Source organism: Patagioenas fasciata, chromosome 2 (genome assembly GCF_037038585.1).
Source record: "Patagioenas fasciata isolate bPatFas1 chromosome 2, bPatFas1.hap1, whole genome shotgun sequence".
Classification (NCBI taxonomy): Eukaryota; Metazoa; Chordata; class Aves; order Columbiformes; family Columbidae; genus Patagioenas; species Patagioenas fasciata.
This window is the reverse complement of record NC_092521.1, coordinates 16,586,949-16,607,570: the sequence shown is the minus strand read 5'-3', so window position 1 is coordinate 16,607,570 and position 20,622 is coordinate 16,586,949. Positions and strand designations below refer to the sequence as shown.

General features: G+C 38.8%; 1 protein-coding gene across 1 annotated transcript in view; it reads right to left on the bottom strand.

Moving 5' to 3' along the window:
- Window positions 1-20,622, bottom strand: part of EIF3H (eukaryotic translation initiation factor 3 subunit H) — an 87,323-nt gene that overhangs the window by 8,127 nt on the left and 58,574 nt on the right. The window contains exons 3-5 of the mRNA XM_065831317.2: window positions 8,730-8,897; window positions 7,136-7,235; window positions 5,590-5,739 (exon numbers count right to left, since the gene is read on the bottom strand). Of these exons, the coding sequence (XP_065687389.1) occupies window positions 5,590-5,739; window positions 7,136-7,235; window positions 8,730-8,897 (418 nt within the window). The remainder of the gene's footprint in view (window positions 1-5,589; window positions 5,740-7,135; window positions 7,236-8,729; window positions 8,898-20,622) is intronic.

Genomic DNA, 20,622 nt, shown 5'->3' with positions numbered 1-20,622 from the left:
AGTGTACATTTAGATTAGCAAATAGTGTAGATCAACAGCAACAGTCCTATAAAGCAAAACAGCTGGTGCTGAGAAACCAATGTCCACGCTTCACATGTTTCAGGGGGTTTCTTATCTCTAGTTCTGATGTGGCCCTGTGGTCTGAAAGCCCATTAGTGACTGAAGCACAGCGGGCACCCTCCTAAAGCCTATTTTCAGTTTAGTTTCACCTGAAACGAGTCCAGTCTGAGATCACTCAGTGTTGATGACCTGTGGACACTCTTGAATTGAACTACAAGACATAGCTCCACCTTATGATGGCCCCAGAGGTCACCACACCTCAGCTACCAGTGAATCTTCATGGGGAAAATATCAGCTGTAGAACTGCTATAATGCTAAGCATGAGGAAGTCATATGACATAGTCAAAAATACCAAAAAAGGATGAATACATACAAACTGTCATAGTGAAACTGTCAAAGCCTGCTTAAACATAAAAACAGATTAGAAAGTATACTTGATCCTTCACCCACAAGGGCAGATATGAAATGAAGTCCTTGACACACGGATTACTTCTGATTCCCTGTTTAGCAGTTATTAAATACAAAAGTCAAATAATTCTGAGGGTTAGAAGCAGAAACCTGCGAACAGAGTAACCCAAGCTGCAGGTAACAGTCCTGGTCCTTCCTGTCGTGTCTTCCCGCTGGTGGGCCCTGAGCTGGGGTCTGGCACCACAAAAGGAGAAAGGAACAGCTCGACATTAACTAAACTCACGGATCACTGGCTACGCGGGGGCATCCTGCTGGGATACGGTTCTGCCTCCCCCTTCCTGAGGGAATGCTTGGACCACTGGAGCCTCCCTTTAGGAATATATTTTAAGGAAGGCAAAGGTGCAGTTTGCTGTTGCCAGCAAAGCCAGTTTAAGAGGTTCCAGCATGAGCATCTTCCTGCCTTCCCCTCCCTCTTTGCCCAGGGATTACAGCACTCTCAGCTGTATGGATTCAGCTGTTTGCGTGGGCACACTTCAAACCCTTTCAGTGAAATAGTCTACTGTACGTGCAAAAACATCCCGTGATGGGGTTTCTTTTTTTCTTCAGGAAAGCTGAGGGAAAGGCTGGAAGGGAGGAGTGAGAGCCTGACTTTTTCCATCAGACTATTCCACAAAGCTATTTGTACAGCCATATTCCGAAACAGATGAGGGAATACAAATCTTTGAGGGTGGGAAGGGTGTAGAGATGAAATGGGGGTAGTGGGGAGGAATGATGCAAGCAGCTGGGGCTGGAACCTCAAACTGGCTCCGCTTCTGTAGGATCCATCACGGGGAACTACACATGAAGCCCACATTTACTTCAGCATCTTTAATCAGGAAAGGACTCCAGACACACACCCGCTAAAGGTCTTAAACATCCAAAATGCAGTCTTGAGTCAGGCACCGAAGCTTCAAAGGGAAGCAGCAATTCACATCATTCTCAGCTTCCCGTGTCCTGCCCCTCAGTTTGAACTGTCTACACGGAGCTCATGGGCCTCAACTTGCACTTCTGGAGCAGCCTCGACCTGCACTGGCCCAGGAGGGACCAGGGGCACCCAGACTCCAAGATCAGAACCCCCATGTTCTACCAAGGCACCTAATTTTGGGGTATAACAATTTGAAGCTGGAAGTGTCTGAAAAAACAAACAAACAAACAAAAAGGTGGTCCCCTAAACTTGCCTACAATCACCATAAATGGACCACTTCATTTATTTAATATTATTTTGCTTGCGCTCGAGCTAAGGAATACGAGAACAGGGAGCAGCTAGAGGAATCGTTAGAAAGCGCTGTATCTGCTGCTTGTTTTTCCACTTTCCATCAGCTCTACCGAGGACCCTCTCAGAGTCGCTGTATTTCGGGAAAGGTTTCTCCTCCTGGTGGGAACAGCTTTGGGTGGATTAGAGAGGTACTGTTGGGCAAAGCACATCTTTTTGATTAAATATTTCTACGAAACATTCCCACTGCTTAGCAGAACTTGTTTACATCTCAGCATTTCAGCCCAAGTTCAACCTGTGCTCTTTTTAAGAGGATTTTGTTTGAATGAGATATGTAAGTCAGAGGAGTCTTGAGCTCCATTCCCTTTTCTACTCCGACTTTGATGTGTGCCTTTGGGCAACACACTTACCCTCTCTGTGTCAGCTTCTCCCATCTGCAAATTAGAGACTTGCATAATTATCTTAATAATCCGTTAAGCACATTGAGATTTCTGAATAAGCAGTACAGTGTATAAAGGTTAATATTGTTTTCAAAAGCCAAAGTAACCCTTATGTCATTTTTGCAAAAATACTGCATCTGACGTTTGAAAAATATATCTGCCAAGTAGATGTTATTGCCGTAAATGTTCAGCACATGTTTGCTTCTACTGACGCACACTATTAGAAAAATTGCTCGAGACAAATTCAGATATTATAGAACAACCCTATTATGAAGCTAGACCACAAAAAAGCTTTTTCTAATTTAAAACTAGATCATCAATAGAATAGGGAAGAGATGGATGAGAATGGGAAAGTTGGTTGCAATTATTCCTCTGAAGATCTGGAACACTATCTGACAGGATTTTAATTCTTGAGTCTCTATCAAAAGACTGGCAGTACTCCAAGGTCTTCAAGACATTTTGGTCCTTAAGGGTAGCAGGGGGATAACAGCCTGAGCAAAAGGCCTTTGCTTGCTATTACTTGCTAGCCTTGTGCTAGTCTGCCTTCAACTTCATTCCCTAGAATAGTCCAGTCAATTCACATTTCACAAGAGAAGCACAAATGTATGCCCCCCAAAAGTAAACCACTCTACACAATTATCACAAATGTACTTCAAAAGGAGAAAGATATTAAGGTGCAAAGTACCTCAAATAGGTACCGCTTCAAACTCAGACAAGGTGGGTGGCTGAACATGTGAGAACCTTGATGAAACAAACTCTCCGGAGGAGAACACCGGGTATATCATTTCATTGCCAAAACCATTGCTTCAGAAGATTAAAAAGGGTTCAGGGATGCTCCCAAAGGACCAAAAAAAAAACCCTCAATAAAACCCAAACAACCCCAAACCCTTCAAAATAAAAAAAATAATAACTAAAAAAAAGCAACAGTAGCCTAAAAGTTGCTGCCAACTAATTCTACAACAGCAAAGTTAAGTGAGGAGGATATGCACCAAAATTAAAGGTTGATATCTGAAATGTTTTAGCCACAACTATTCAAAGACAAAAAGAAGGAAATGCAAGGTGAAAAATAAAACTCCAGAGCAGTGGGGGTTTGAACTCCCCTACTTCAGGCAACGTATTATTTGACAGAGAAATCTTCATACTTTAATTCAAGTAAAAACTAGTTAAATATTTCAGCAGGCAGCATAAGTCACCCTACCTTGAATAAACAAGAATTAAAATGTTTTAATTTGCCAGTTGCTGAGTTATACCAATGTAAGATACCACTGAACATATCCTGCCTGGTAACCAAAAGCAGCTATGAAATATTTTTTAAAAGACACATACAAAAACCTCCAAATAAACCCACTAGGGCAGTTTCCAAAACTTTATCTCCCTCAAACCAAATTAAGCATCTTAAGTTCCTCAAACAGACCAGGTGAGCCAGAAGAAGGCTATTGGAGATATAATTCAGAAACACCTCTGAAAACTCATGAATCTGTGGAATTAATTCCCCAGTAGTGGGAAATTCTAGACTTCAGTAAGCTCAAGAAATTGCTGCCTGTATACAGGACAGTAACTGGGTATGTTCAAAGAAACATGCTTAAGTGAAAAGGCACTTTTAACCAGGTTTATCAAGAATCTAGTTCTACCTGTGTCATTGTCAAGAGCAGCGCCGTGCTGCTTCAACACCCACTGAAAAGAAGCTTTGGTTCACTAAAAAACGCATCCCTTTTTGCCTGTTGTGAAGGAATCCTAAACACAAATGATGAATTTTCCTTTTTCTTTTGGAATCATGTTTTTCTTCTTCACTTCTTATCCCATTTGCTGATATGACCACCACACAAAAGCCTGTCTTGCACCAGGCTATTAACACCATCATTCCAGAAGGGAAATTAATTTGTACAGTTCTTATCTTTTATCTCGAGTCAGGGCAGTGGTGCGGAACAGTTACTATGTAAGATGTAAAGCTGATGAAAAACTTGAAGTGTGGTTTGTGATCTCTTCATATTAATTTCCACTTCCAGAACTGTATTGCGTGCCTAGCAGCAGCCCACACTGGGTAATACCAACATTTTTTTTACAGGAGCAAACCCAGAGAAACAATCGTGGGCAATGCTGTCAGGTCCCCTGGAAATCAGCTGTAACATCAGCACAGTCCTCCTTTTGACAGGAAAGTGGTAGAGCTGATGAGGAATCACTGCCACCTCCTGCACCCAGTGACTCTCGTTCCTCGGGTGCAGAAGCTTTGTGATCTTTGCCCAGGGAAAGAGCCTTGCAGAAAGGCTACAAAGTCAAGCAGACTGGACAGCCCAGCAATAATTCTTCACTTTGTTAATTCCAAGGTGCAAAGTCACAACTTTACTGGATAAAATTATTGACTAAGTATCTTTTGCAACACGTGTAAATTCCCTGGCAGACTTCAACCTGTTCTCTCTTGACGGATTTCTTTAAAAGTGACCAGCCCTCTCAATACAACCACATAAGCTCAAGTAAAGAAAACAGAGGGGAAAATTTCTGCTAATTCAGGCAACATACGGACCACTAGCAATATGGACCCATTAACAACAGCATTACATGATGGAAGACGGCAAAGAAAAAGAAAAGAGGCCACAAGCTAACTTGGCTGTCGGAGTCAGGGGGGATCAGAACCTTGGCAGATGATACCTTGATGTAAAAAGAAAGTGTTACACCCCAAAAACCTATCAGTGAATACATCCCAGTTTTTACATATGAGAAACTGCATCGTTTTTCTCTATATATTTTTTTTGTCAGCCCAATAATAATCCAATTAACTGTACTGTGTTAAGATTCAATTTCTGATCATAATGCTAGAGGTCATGCCTGTTTTGTTATAATAAATGCATTCTCAGGGCAAAGTGCTACAAGAACAGAAGGTTATTCTTCGATAAAGTTATAGGAAGATCATTCTAGAAACTCTTATACAATTTCTAACACCACGAATGCTGGCTGTCGTGACAATCACTTGGAGCATTTTTGCCAGTTTCTCAGATAGAGGCTTTATTTTATTTTCTAATGCATCCTGCTACCAAAGCAGAACAAATGTGATTTATTTTTTATTAAAATAATTTATAGAGTTACTTAAGGCACATTCAACAAAACCAATTTTTATTTCCAGATCGGTTTGCCTGAATTTTCTGAACCTCAGTATTTTCTTGAAGGAATATACACTACTGAAAAGATTACACGCTCCAAGCAGTACAGGTATATGTGGATTACAGTCTGACTTTAGTCCTTGAGTCTAATGTTATAGTTTTACCACGCAGTTTTTCCTTCAGCAAAAGAACATGAAGGGTGAAGTCTTAACCCCATTAAAAGTCAAGGCAAAGCTTCCATGGACTGTAATGAGACTGGGATTTCACCCAAGGTGTTAAACTGTGGTTTGGGAAAGCGAATAAAAATACATCCATTATTGTAACAAGTACTTACCTGCTAGCCAGACTGAGCAATTCATGTCTATCGGCTACTGCGGACTTCTTTTCCAGTTCCCACAGCATCACATTGATCAGGTATGAATTCTTAATTACAATGGGCACTTCTTCAAACATGTTTTCATAACAAATATTTGCTTTTTTCAAACTGTGAAAAAAATTAAAAAATATCTATCAATATAACCAGAACTCTTGTTCTTTTTGTTGAATCGTTGCTCCAACAACTGGCAATTCTATAAAAACTCTTGATTTTCCTAGTTCCACAAGCAAACAAGAGTCAAGTTTTGGTAAGAGAGCATTTGCATGGCAAAACCTCACATTTACAAAGACCAGGAAAAGCTGCTCTAGGAAAAATTCTCAGAAGTCAAGCAGCCGCTTCGCCTGCTAATACATTACTTACATGAAAAAGCCTCCAGCAAAAGACTGCACTGACAGGATTAACTCTGCCCCTTCCAAAATATTCTACTGATTTCCCTGCCATCAGTGTTTCTTAAATAGAAGTGAATAGTTACTTACCAAATGACATATCTTTTAAAAATCTTTAAAATCATAAATACTACAATGAAAAAAAAATTCCCCAATAGTTGAACAATTAAAATTTTTATTGAGCAAAAGGGAGATTGACGAAACAGTGTGTGTTTTGGAATAATTAAATTCTACAGTGGATATTAAAATATAAATTCCCAGTGTATATTTTTTATAATATACATACAAAAACTATTGTTATTGCTTTATAATAAAGTACACAGTAATACCCTTCATAAAATCTGGAAATAAAGGTATGATCCCTAAGCTGCTAAGGAAATATATCCTTAACTTCTTTGTATGCCTATTGGATTTTGGAATAAAAATTTTTGCTTTTTGCCTTCTCTCCCCCTTTTTTTTTCTGACCAAGCACAAATCTTTTTGTCCATCATGGAAATGTTATGTTTAGACACCAAGCAATGAAATGCTTCCATTCTTCCTCAAGGAACAACTTCAACAAGTGCATGTGTTTGTGCCGTGGAAGACCAATCTGTTTGAGGAAAAAGATGACAGCAAAGGCCTACGTCTATTACAAGCAGCTAATCTTCTGAAACAGAGTAATTATCCTACTTTACTCCAGAAGTCTGCGTCCACATGGGGGAGTTAATTTGGAACAAATACAGAAGAACAGCTATTTCAGAATACCTGTTCCATTTTCCTTCTGGAAAAAGAGAGCTTAAAGACAGACCAGCTAATTCCCCTTCTCTGTGTCTTTTTTTATATTTTTGACTCTGTTCCCAGGTACTGCTGTGTTCACCGTGGTCCCTACAGCCAGCACACTGACCACCTTCAAAATCAACTCAAGTTCTACCACTTCAGCCCTTATTTAGATGCCCAAAGACAGACTTTGACGCCTTCTCAGCCTCCTGCACATCTATCGCTACCCAGATACATCCAGTTTCCCCAGTACAAACTATTACACGAGATTTTAAAATACAGTATTTCATCATCCTGTGTACCCTTCTGCCTCCCAAATAACCCAGCAAGCCTTTAAGAAAACACTGTTTTAAGTTACTTACGCCTCTGGAGAGAAGTCTTTTTCTTTGCAAACTTCCATCAGTTTGGGAGTCAGTCTATAAGCCTTTAGTGACAAAGACCCTTGGGCAGTCTTAATGGGATCTATAATTAGAAATGGAGGAAGCATATTATTACTAACCCCAGACTGCCATTTTCTTTTAGTGTGTGAATGACATAAACAGGAGGAAAATAACTAAGTAGTCTTACCAAAAAAATGAAGATAACCAACACAAGACACTATAGCAAAAGTAACCCTGTCGAACTAAAATGTAAAATATACCCAACTACAGAGAGTGAAGCTAATTAATTAAGCTTGGAGAATATGGAGGGATCTAGACCCATTCTACTCACAACATTATTTCCACATTAAAGGTCTAATTCACATTTTCTTTTCTTTCACATGAACTATCCACAGAACTTATGTAAGATCTACCTCATTTAAATAAAGATTTTCCCCTCCAGCCATTATGCAGTAAATTAAAATATTCATTAAACTACATTTTATGCAAAAAAAAATAATAATTTTAGAGTAGCAATAAGCTGAATTCAGATCGAGTTGCCCTGCTGCTTCATGCATAACAATGTAACTGGTAAATAAAAAGGTTAGTTTTGCCTTGACATACTCTGCTGAATTTAGGGGGAAATTTTCTAAACAAACTGTTACATTCCTAGGACAAAGAAGCTTAACACTTGCTGCATGATAACGGCTGAAGGATGCCAACATGAGCATAAAAGCTGTGTTAACATTCATGTTGTCTGAAACTTAACACAGTAAAACTTTTAGCAATCGGTGATAAAATGAGAACCAAAATAGACTGAAACAAGTGGAAAATTCATCAAGGTCTGATGATGCAATGTTTCCAGCCAATATAAGTATACTTTAACAACTTGTTCTTTACTGTAATCCAATTGTTAACATACTGAAACAATTTCGGGGCAGCTCATAAGATTGATCGTATTCATTAGTATTTTTTCTGACAGATACTCAGGACGTTACATTTACTTCTCAGCTGGAAACTATATGCAAGTCTGCCAGATACGGCAAACTGTGAGTGTTTGGGGAGGGGGAGGCTATAAAGCTGTTAAATTGCCTACAGTTCTGATACAGCACAGAACATCTGGTCTGGAGAGCTTGAGGAAACACCATTAAATAGGCAGAAAAGAAAAAAATCTTTGTGCTAAGAAACAGTCCAGGTTTTGTATGCTTCTGTCAGAGGCATAAAAAAAACTTGGCAATCCGTGCGATGATTGGTCAGTCACGTACAGAGCCAGACACGCCAGCAAGCGGGGTTTGTTAGACATCTGGTCGGGTTCCACCAGCCCCTTCCACCAGGGAGGGGAGATGAAGGAATAAAAATGAAGCAGCTACTCCAGCATTCCAAAACGTACACATCAGGGCTCTGATAGCAAGAAAAATAAACAGAAAGAAGGAAACCCTGTCTAGACTTAGCTGCTGCTGAGGCTGCCGTAGACACAGGGTTGGTATTTACTCGAAAAGGCCTGCCAGGCTACTCTTACAGGCAAAAGACAGAATACAAAAATAGTAGTAATAATATTAAGAGGGGAAAAGAATAATAAAGGAAACCTCATACTAACCGTAAATGAGAACTACAGACTCCTCAATTGCGTGCTGGTAACTGAACTGGGAGTCCAGGAGGGCACGGGTGACAAAAGAGCCATAGTACGTGGACTGGTACCAGCCAACGTGGAGATGATCAATGTTTACGTGGCGAAGGCTTCGCATCATTTCCATCTGGTATTGAACTAGATTCAACAAAAAATACGTTTCAAAAGTAAACTTACACAATCTGTGCTATTTTGAGAGCGAGCTTGATATTAAATGAGTAAATTGAGTTTTCTTTTATTTTCCTTTTTGCAACTGTGCAGAAGTTTGTTTATTCGCTGCTGGACTGTGGTCGTTAAAATCCAGAGCTTCCTCAGAGAGTGAGAGTAACACTAGCCTGAGTAAGCAGACTTTTTTCAGCTGCAGTTAATTGCTAAAGTGATCAACAAACTGCTACACGTCATTTACAGTGTGCGTTACCTTGCTCATTCATAAAAAAAAAAAAATCCGATACTGGCTTTCATTAAGCAGTAACTTTTTACCATTTAGTAACAAAGAAATACTGTGATTTAAGTTGCAATAGCGTCCAGAATTATATAACTTTTGGAATCGAAAAGAGAATTATTTAATGAGTATATGAAACAGAAGATAAACTATGTCTTTTTCACAGCGTAAAAGTACATTTTTATATTAGAGTCTGGGGGACAAGCTAGAGCTGTCAGTTTTGACTGCATTTGTCTTCAATTTTTCAACACTGCTTCTTTTTAGACGTACATGAATGCGTAAGTATGCATGTATGTATATCTTACACATAATTCACACACGCTTATATACAGTAAGTTACCTTAAACAGTAGAGAATATTTTTTGTCGGGCTTTTTACACCAACAGCTGTAATGTTTCATTGTACCAACGCATAAATGCTGTTTCTACTAAATGCTTCATTCAAACAGATTTCCTTGACGGAACAGAATTCTATTTGGGAATGTTTAACATAATGTCATCAAGCAGATCAACACACCTTATCACTTATCAGACCTTTTAAACAGATGGACACTGTGTCTGCTGGTTAAATTTAAGGAAACATATTTCAGTGCGATTATCAGATGAACCAACACTCACAGCCAGTGACAGGACATCAAATGCAACAACACTGCACAATCCCTAAGTTTTGCCTGCAGCTGCAAAATCCGCAAAGATAAACAATCCTATGCATTCATTTTTGTTAATTTTTATTTTTCAAGGCTTCTCATCAAGCAGATGAAAATATTATATTCATTATAAAAGACAGTAACATCAATTGATTCGAGAACAGAATATGCTACATTTTCAGACCCCACTTTGTATCTTTTCAAGAAGAAAAAAAATCCAACCGCATTCTTTCAAGATATGAGGAGACATTTTTCAAGATTGGACAAATATTTTTCCAAACTTATCACGCTTAAAGCACGAACTACATTCTGCAGTCTGCTGGCCCTTTTCATTAAATTGCCGTATCTTACTGATTGGATTTTTAAAGTAATCTATGTACATTTATATAAACCCTTGCAGACTTTTTCCACTGGCATATGTTGGTGATTGCACCCTATTTCATAATATCTTAATAGAAACGGCTTGCGATTTGTGTTCCATCCAGGATACCATGATAACACAGCACCCCAGCCCTAACACTGCAAATGCCATAACACGAGCCAGGAAAAGGCACCACTTGGCTGCCTCAAAACCAAGGCCAATCTAAAGCCACCACTGCACTCTTCAGGACAGACAGACAGCAGAAGTGATCAAACAGCTGGTTTAAAGTCAGTATGAAAACTTTCCCCCTTGTCAGATCAAAATGGATTTTAATCTCACTTTTAGTGCACAACTTCCAGAAGTAGGGGCCAGTTTCAAGCATACTCCCTACACAGTAACCCAAATGCTTTAGGTAGCATCTCAATGTTTCTCATAAAAGGAAAGCTAAGATCTAGTTTTTCAAAGAAGCCCCATGCTTAAAGGTTTTGTTGTTTTGGGGGCAGGAAAGGATATTATGTTTCTAAATTTTACAATTAAACCAGAAAGAACACAAACCTCCCATGGAACTACCTAACAGACTCCTGCTTTGACCATGATTTTGAACTGAAAAATCATCTGATCCATCTATTAAATGTAGCTAGAATAAACTATTTTGGTTAAAAGACACTTTTAAAAGATATATCTGTGTGGAAAACAAGTAAGACTGGCTCTTGACATGATGTGCTACAACATGCTAAAGCATGAAATTATGGTTAGATCCTCTCTAGCCAAATGAAGTCATGAAAAGGAAAAACTAGAAAGGGATTCTCAAAAGCAGCGGCAAGAGATAAAACATTTTTTGAAAACTAAGTTAAATGTGGGTTTTTAGATAGATGAACTAGACTTGTCCTCGCAGTGGTAGTTCTCTTGCAATTGAGGACACTGTCAAAGTAGAGGTGGTCATGCAAGGATGGGAAAAAGATATATATAGATTCTTATGAAATCATGAGGCTGACCCCCTCAGATAATTTCTCCCCCAAGAGAGGCAATGTTAAAGAAAAGGAATACCCTAAGAAAACATTTAGATCTTTTACAAACTCGAATAAAGGTATGTCACACTCTTAGAAGTGTTCACACAAGAGGTAACTGGTAACTGAGTTCCAGGACAACTTCTTTTCTTAAACACAGTGTGTGTCAGTTACACATTGCTGGTTCTAAGTGTAAGCAATATCATCTAGAAGAAAAAGGACTCACTGAAAACCATCCAGATTTCAAGTCAGCAATTCCTCCTCTCATGACTGTTAGCAGTTAGATGATAATGAAGGCAACAGCGGAAAAATCTCAAAGAACCAATGAAGCATCAATAGCTAACATCTCTGCTTTGGGAAAACAACTGCAGAAATTAAAACATGATGCAGTCCCCACCAGGGAGAAATGGAAACTCTTTTAACCAAACATATATCTATTATAACATGTATTAGTAGCTAGATAGCTCCAACAAGCTGCCAACTTGCACAAATGGATAACAGCCCCTAAGCTGCTTTTGTTGGTATCGTCACCACTGCTTCTTTACATCTTTTGCCGAGTCTACAGAACAGCTTTCTACCTAGAAGTTTAGCACAGACTAGGCAAGAGCTCTCTCCTCTACCCACTCCTCAATCTGCCAGGACTTGGGATGGTCACACATCTCTTTCCAATGAGGAGCTCACTGTCCCAAGTCACAGTCCTCCCCAAGCCACATGGCAAAGGTTGCCACTCAAAAGAGTCACCAAGTCTGAGAGTGCCCAGAACTGAGCTGAGCAAGGTAAAGTGCAGGGAACAGCCAGATGACAATGCTCCCCCACTCTCTCCCACATTTAAACAGTGTACCTGTATTTTTAAGCAAATTATTTGTTCAGGAGTGTTCTCATGATGAGGAAAGCCAACAGTCATACTTGCACTCCTCAGTGTGCTGCTGGGACTCACAGCCTCTGTCTCCTGAGCCAGCACGTGTCTCCTGAGCATTAAAAAAAACTCCTTCCTCTAAAAGAGTAATTGTTTTATTCATTTGCAGATAAACACACAAACTGCTTCCCTAACAGCAGCTAGAATGTGTTAATATAGTTTGTCTAAAGCCGAAAACATGCAAAACTATACAGTATGGGTGTTCTGCTTGAATATGACTGACTTGTGTGGACTTGTACTAACAAAATCCCTTGAATGAAAACAGTAAACCCTATTACAACAGTTTGGTGGGCATTTTTTCCTCCTGAATTGGACGATGTCTTAACAAACTTGTAAAAGATCAAAGAAAATACTAAAATAACATATATTTTTTTCATTTTGCAAAAAGTATCAGCAACATTAGAAACTTTATCTGGGCTTAAACATATAGGAGGTACATCCCCTAGCTTTTCAAGAAGAAAATAACATACCCAAAATTATATAATAAATCAGAGACAATGCCAAGAACTGAACACTAATGTGATGACCCATTCAACACTAGAACAACTCAGCCATATTGTCTAAATACCTTAAAATATCCTCAGTCAATAACTTTACTGTTTGAAAACCTAATTTAACAATATGACAAATCAACTGAAGCACTGCAAAAAAAAAAAAAAGGGGGAAAAAAAGGTCCTTGTAATGATTTTAAAATGCAAATAAATCTAAGACACCAGAGTTTACAAATCGCAAATTCACATCCTTCTTGAAATTACAGCATATTTCTGAAATGCTTCCAAAACAAGCATTCTTGTAGCACCCTGATACATGACACAATTTATCGCTAAAACTGTATTATTATTTTTAATTCTTTATAAGCAGTTCATTAAATATAGCTCTCAGGAGGTCACATATCAATGCACATGTTGCCAAAATGTAGTCCTTAAAGAGTAACCATCAGATGAGATGCATTTCAGCCTGGCCACATTTAGGCTGCCGGTAAACGTCATGACACATGAAACCCTGATCAAAGGTGGCCTGGAGGCAATACATTTGATGCCACCTCAGATGCTCAAGGCCTTAATTTCCAATCTTAAATTGGTATGCCCTAAGTAATCTGGTTTTAAGAGCAACAACCAACATGTCTCCCTAAAAGCCAAGCCCCACCACAATGGAGGAACTTTGTACCCAGTATCCCATGCCAGACTGGTTTTATGTTGCTGACACAGGAGGACCAAAGGAGGTAACAAACCACTCCGTGCTATAAACCACTAATATCTGCACAGCCTTCAGTCTGGATTTTACTATTAAAGGTTCGTCTTGACTCATGTTTCACAAATTTGTCCTTAAACTATGAGCTCAGACAGCAGAAGTGACACATGTCCTCATGGGGACAGGTGACTGATCCCAGAACAAGGTAAGGCCTTCACTGCTCCCTCGCCCACAACAGCCTTCTCAAAAAGACTCTGGAGTATCTGAGGTTTCATATTGTTTCCTCACAGAATCTTGGGTATCCAGAAGAAAAATGACCTAAAATGTACAGTTGTCACTAATTAAAATTTACTCTAATGGGGTATATTTTTCAAGGGGCACAGAAATCCATCAGAAAAACAGGATCCAGTGTCTGCACTAACATTCCTCTGAATTTAACTAGCAACATGGTAAATTTTGTTTATTCGGGTGAAACAATATTGAAAAACAGCTAAAATACTCCTTTTACAGCACCACTACTAATGTGCATAGTATTTTTAAGGCAATAATTTGTCTCTTTTGAAGGGCTACCATGTGGTAGCATGCGTACTGAACAAGTGCTGTACACTACATGGGACTATTTAGCAGCACAAAAAAATTCTGCTTTTTCTATACATATTAAGCTTTGCCAAACCACATATATGCTTCAGACAGTATCTTCAATGACTCAAACAAGTTAGCAGATGTTAGTTCAAGGAACCAGCGTATGCATTTGAAAAGAAGGAGAATTGATTTATTTAATTTAATTAGAGAACAGAGAATTATAGAGACAAGAATTTAATTCGTTTTCCTCCACACACACAATCACAATTAATTGCCTAAAAAACTACGAATCACAATGACTGCATCTATTGATAACAATTCCAATTGTGAAGATACAAATATAATTAGTACCACAAGCAACTTATTCTGGTCAAAAACTACAAATAAAAACAATGGGTAAAGAGGAACAAGAATTCACAGTTTTATCTGAAAAAGCCTTTAGACACTGCTGAAATACGTTTCTTAAGTTTTAACTGTGCAACACATATGCACGCACATATTTGCAAATTTTTATCTATATCCAACCCCCCCACACACTTTTCCCAAGACAAATGCACAAGCTCAGTAACTCAACAATTCTCCTATTCAGGGAGAAAAAAATTAAAAAGTAAATATTGCCTTCCTCAATAATATTCATTTCCTCCTCTGAAATATCAAGTCAGGGTTACAAAACAGTACTCTTATTTTATGCGCTTTTGCTATACTGGGCTGAAAGCACCTGATCTCCACTAAAGTTGGAAGTTAAGCAGAGCAGGGCCTGTGAGGAGCTGGATGGGGAAAAAAAAGAAAAATCACCTGAAAACAGGCAAAAGTCCAAGAGTCATAGTCAATCATAAGACCACAAAACTAAAAATTAGTCAAATTACTTAATTCAACACCATTTTAATTACTAAATTCAAGGACAAAAAAAAAAGGGCAGAACACATTTGTCCAAAGTGGATTACATTTTTCTTAAGGAATTGCTGTATTTTAATCAGTTAGCAACTGTGGTGAAAGAAACACACACCAGCTGAAAAGCACGCTTTACAAATCTGGCTTTTCTATATAGACCATGTGCTATATTAAAAAATAATCTGTAGCAATCACCTCCATCTATGCCACCGATGCTATTGCTCTAGGAAGATCAAGCCCAACCAGCTTCTCTGAGTAGATGCTCACCGCAGCAACTGAGGCTTTGCTGGTGTCCGAATGATTTCTAAGGCAAAAAGTCCTTCATTTTATGAGTAAGAAGGGGAGAAAGAGTAGAAGGAAAACTCTAATGTAACTATTCATTGTGTATGCTCAGTGAACTCATTAATTTTTAACCCTGATCACAATTCAATGTTAGTTTTACTACAGCACTGTGTAAGATTAATAGTGCTCTGCAGAAAAAGTATGGGACACCCAGAGGAGGTATCACAAGCAGCAGGTGAACAGTGAAAACTAACAGGAACATAATAAAAATAAACCAACATGTTTGGAGTGCTTCTGTCTGGAGACGCTTACCCAAGGTGTAAGCAGGTATCTCCAGACTGCTCTTTATGGTATTATCAGTTGAGACAGCAGTTGCCCATACGGAGTTTCCACCAGAGTTGCTGACCAGAGGTTTGGCAGTATGGGCAGAGTCACCATCCTGGACTGTGGGACACGCCAGCGCAGGCAGTGACGGCCCATCGCCACCTTGGTGCTGCACAGAGGTGGTTCCAAGCCATGGGGCAGCACAAGGACATATGTCCTACCAATGCAGGACAAGGGAAGCTCTCTGGCTGGTGGGAATAAGGGAGGATGAAGACAAGCTTTCAGAGACAAGGAGTAAAACAAGGGGATGGGGAGCACGGGGATGTGCGTGACGGGACCAGGGGAAGCAGCAAGTGGAAGCCGCCACTTCCTGCACATGTGCTGGCACCCACCCAGTGTCTGCTGACAGAGACCGTGGGGCTCGGGTCTAAGCACATGTCCTCTGAATTTGGAGGCAATCAGAGCAATCAAGCTGTCATTTTATTTTATTAACACATGAGCAAACACTCAGATGAGCCTTTGGACAAACTAAATAAACCTCACTGACCACACTATTCTCTACACAACTCAAGATAATGGAAACTGGCGCTGATTTTAAATAAACACACCCAAGCCTCAAGAATAGTCTAAAGAAGATGGGCAGGACTGTCAAAACTTGCAGAATTGTCTTATAAGCTATGCAACATTATTGTAAAGGGTAAAAGCATTATAATACTATCTTCCAGAAATATTAAAACACTTGAGTCTTCTAAAAGCATTTTTAAAATCAGAGGTCCAATTTACACTGGCATCTAGAAATTAAAGTTGAAATCATACAATATAATTTCACTATTTTGTTGGCAATGATCTTTAAGAAGAGACTATCAGAAGAAAATGCAACATATTTTGAAGGTTTTGTGCCATATATTTGCAGTAGTTTTCTTGAAATTTATATAGAAAGTTCCATCTTCACAGTATCTTACAAACACTCGCCACTCTAATCCTCCATCTACTCCTATATGGCAGGTAAACATTACCCATATCTAAGCATTCATTTGGCTTACTACACTACTGCTTTTATGTTGACTGAAGATGGATTTGATACAAGATTAAAATCTTTATCAAGGAAAAAGTTTCAGTCAGCCTACACTGTCATGACAGCAGTAAATTAAACTACTAAAAATGCCATCTGGGCAACTTAATTATTGTTTTCCTTGTAAAAGAGCAAGAAGATGCTATCTCATTTCCTAATAAACATCAAACGCCTAATGAAAGCATCAAATGTTTTCTATTAGGAATGCATTCTCATGAACTTCAGCACCTTCAAGCCTTTACTTAAAAAATTTTGTCCAGTGAACATCATTCTAGCAACTTAAATGCAAAGAAGGATTAAAGGCACAAAAAGGAACCAGAACAGTCAAAAACTGACTGTATGTTAGAGTAACCTCATATTTGACTAAGCACCACCTTTAAAAACAAACTAACGCCAAACAAACAAAAATATTAAAAACCTTAGTAAGATTTCCTTCAGTTTCTTTACTGGCCATGGATTTTTGCTTGTTTACTCTAGTGAGGCTACATTAACAGGTAAAAGCTCTTTTTTTGCAAAATACTATTGACATATCTACCTTAGCACTACAAGTTACAAAGCAATTAAACACACAATAAAACAAGAATGTGTGTTGAAAGGTTAATTCCATTCCTACATAAATATCTACCAGATTACTATATTTTTATGGAATTTTATATTACATACATGCTGAGAGAGGTTATTAAATTATCTGGAAAAAAAAAAAACCTGGAAATGTCCGAAGATTAAGGAATTACACGGTCATTTTTACTTTCTTAATTTAACACAGGTTTTCATATTCAACGATTCGAAAGCGGAATGGGGACAGACACTGAAATGGAAACATCTGAGCAACCTCTGCATTTAAAAAATTCAGTAATGTCGAAGAGTACACATTACAAAAAAGTCGTTCTCATTTTGTTAATAACTTTTCAGTAAGTGAACTAAAACAAGGATGACTTCACATAATGGATTTCTGAACTTCTTTCCACTTGAAAACCAGAAGAAGATTCTTCTTTTTTGTAAAACTTCAACATGTGGGTACTTTGTATCACTCTTAGTGTTTGCATTGCAAAAATTCAAAGGGCAGGGGGACGAGAAAGGGCATCTTCAACAGCTCACTTAAAGCCAAAAGACCCATCTTGTCTTACCAGATCCAGTGAAGCAAGTGGTTTTCTGATACCTTGGGATTAAATATCCACATGTCTGTTTTGAAGAATCTTGCACACTGTCCGTAAGTTTTAAGCTCACAAAATGTTACCCGAACACTGCAGCAGACACAACCCGCACAGAACAATGTTCCTGAATTGTCTTTATAATAAATCAGGATTCATTAAAAGAAAAATGATTGTTACGGACTGTTTCTTCAGTTGAAAGTTACACAAGCTATTTGTTTTCTGTGATCTCCATCAGCCCATCATGTAGGGATAACACTATTAAACATTTGGCAGGGCGACTCAGTCAAGAAAAGTCCTAATTTTTTGGCAAAACTGAAGATGATTGCAGTAGCTACTCTCATAAACACATCTTTTGAATCAAAACCACATAAATATCTAGCTTTCAAATGCATTAAGCGCACCTGTTAAAAAATAAAATAAAATAACGACAAGCATGTCTTCAGCCTCAGGCTTACAGCTTCTTCCATCAGGGCCTATTAGTGCTGCGCAAGATCTTCCTGTGCAGCAGGAAGGAAGCAGTTATTACAACATCTTCTGCTCCTTTAAGGAAGATAGTAGGACTCAACACAACCCTCAAAATTCATATTAGTTTGACAAAGTCTGCCAGTTTTATCTAGCCCAGGTGCTGTTACTCACTGATAAAAGAGCAGTAAAATGCCATATTAATTTCCTTCTGTTCAATAAGAACAGCACTTAACTCTCACTCATTTAAAGCAATAACTAGGAGCTTTGCATAATGCCTACATGAATGCAGTGTCACCAGAACATTTCAGTGTAACTCCTAGAACACTTACACCACCTGTCTGTAGCATAGCCCATTGAGCAGGCAGCCATTTAGCTGTCTGTGACACAAAGGAAGACTCAGACATCCCATCTGACCAGCTCAGAGAGCAATGGCTAAACCATGTGTAAGCTCCAACCAAGGGCAGTTTCATGTGGATCTGCGCGGTATCACCGTGTCTACGCACTCCCAACACTGCCAGCCAGTCCTCAAGCCATGACCAACGTAACTTTAATTCACACGAGGTATGAGCAAGTCAGAATCCAGGCAAAGTCCTACCCAGTCAATAGACGAAAGCACCTCTCCATTATGAGATCCAGAGTCAGCCATTCACTTTGCTGACTTTCAGATAAATGAGTCAAGTCCTCTTGCTTGAGACCTCTGCCACAACACAAATCTTTACCCTTCTTTAGCCTGCAGTCAGAAAGATCTGAGAGTGACGGGTTCCCTGATGGTTTGGTTCTCGAGCTACAGATCCAGCCACTGCAGAGGAGACAGACATATTCAACATCACTTACTATCACTGGGCAACTCTTTGAAACACAGGGAAAAAAATCAACTTTTACTGTCCTAGTGCTAACACAAAAAATTCTTAACATGCAGGTTTCTAAAAGGATAACTAAATGATCCCTCCACCTAAACATTTCTATAGATGACGTGAAAGGCTTGTGTTGCACATGTGAAGGCTGTGGATCCACACTGAGTTGATGCCTAATGAGAGCCAGAACTGAGTATCTAAAACAACTCTTTTTTTAAAAATATATTAACATATTCATAAGGGATACACATTACACTAGAATTTTATTGTAGCATGTTGGTTACCAAGAGCTGTTCTCAATTATCTCTTATGATAGTTTTAGGGTTCGTGAAACAATATGAAGGAAACTGATTGTAGGTCGGCTCAAGAGTAGAAGACCCTGATTAACATTTCCTCGAGAGCTCGAAGGAAAACACTCAGTTTTGGAAGAAGAATAGGACCAGTGGCACAAATCCTGGGAGAGGATTTGCCCAGAAGACTACTAAACTATTGCAATTAGATGACAAGACATTTTCACACCTCATGAAAACCTATGCCTTTTTATTAGATCCTCCCTGCCAATGGTCATGGCACAATCACTTTGGAAGCTGCTGGCTGCACCAAGAAGCAGCAGGTTAAATCAAATTCTGACAGAGCCAGTCCCTTCCTGCATATGAAAACCAACCTCCCTTGATTCCTGAAGCCAAATAATATTATATAAATGTCAACATGACAGGTGATAGCATTAGCAGGGTATTGGAAATGCAAAAAGTTATTTAGTGGTCATGGATGCCAGCAGGCAGCAAGGGCTTACTGTGATGAGAGATACGACATTCTGACCAGAAAATCATCATCCAGAACCAATGGCATCCAAATTTTCAACACATCTCATCTCATACAGCTAAGCACCGCTGTGAGAGGAAAAACAATGTGTTAAGAATTTTGGAGCTAATCAATCGAGGAAGTATGTCACACTTCATTAGGTGAAAGATTGTTCTTCCATCAAATCCAACAGATATGTTCAAGAAAATCACTACTATATTGTTGTACTGTTTCCTTACCTGACTGTTACCACAATAGCTATTGATTAAGTAGCATATGCAACATTTAATTAGTAAAACAGTATTAAGGTAATGTTTTAAAAGCGCATGGTTTCAGGCGTAACAGTACAGATTCCTAAATAATTCCAATATGATGCTTTAGCATAGGATTAGCAACTTACAACACAGGTGCCATGGAAAGCCAGCAGGCAGTTTAAAAGGTTTCCTGGAAGCAATCACACCATTTTGACACAAGAACCATTAAACTAATTTATTTTTTTTTTTCCCAATTCCCACTAACTTTCTACCAGAATGCTTACTCCTTAATTTGGGAAGAAAAATACAATTTAGCATGCAACACTTGGGAGGGAGGGAAACACCAGTCCTTGTTTTAACACACAAGAATCTACTGAAGTACTTAAGCATTGTTTAGTCTTCAGAGGCTTTCCAGACAGATGTGAGTAAAGTAAACAACAAATCGACATTTCACCTGGCCAAGACAGATCCAGCCCAACTGTGCTGATGCATTAACAATCTCCAAATCCTAAAACTATTTTTATGTCAGACTTCCAACTTTGTCTTCAACAATCTGAATAGTTAGCTATTACAGGTCCCATTTTCTTCACAAGGAAATCAGATTTCTCAACATCACTTACT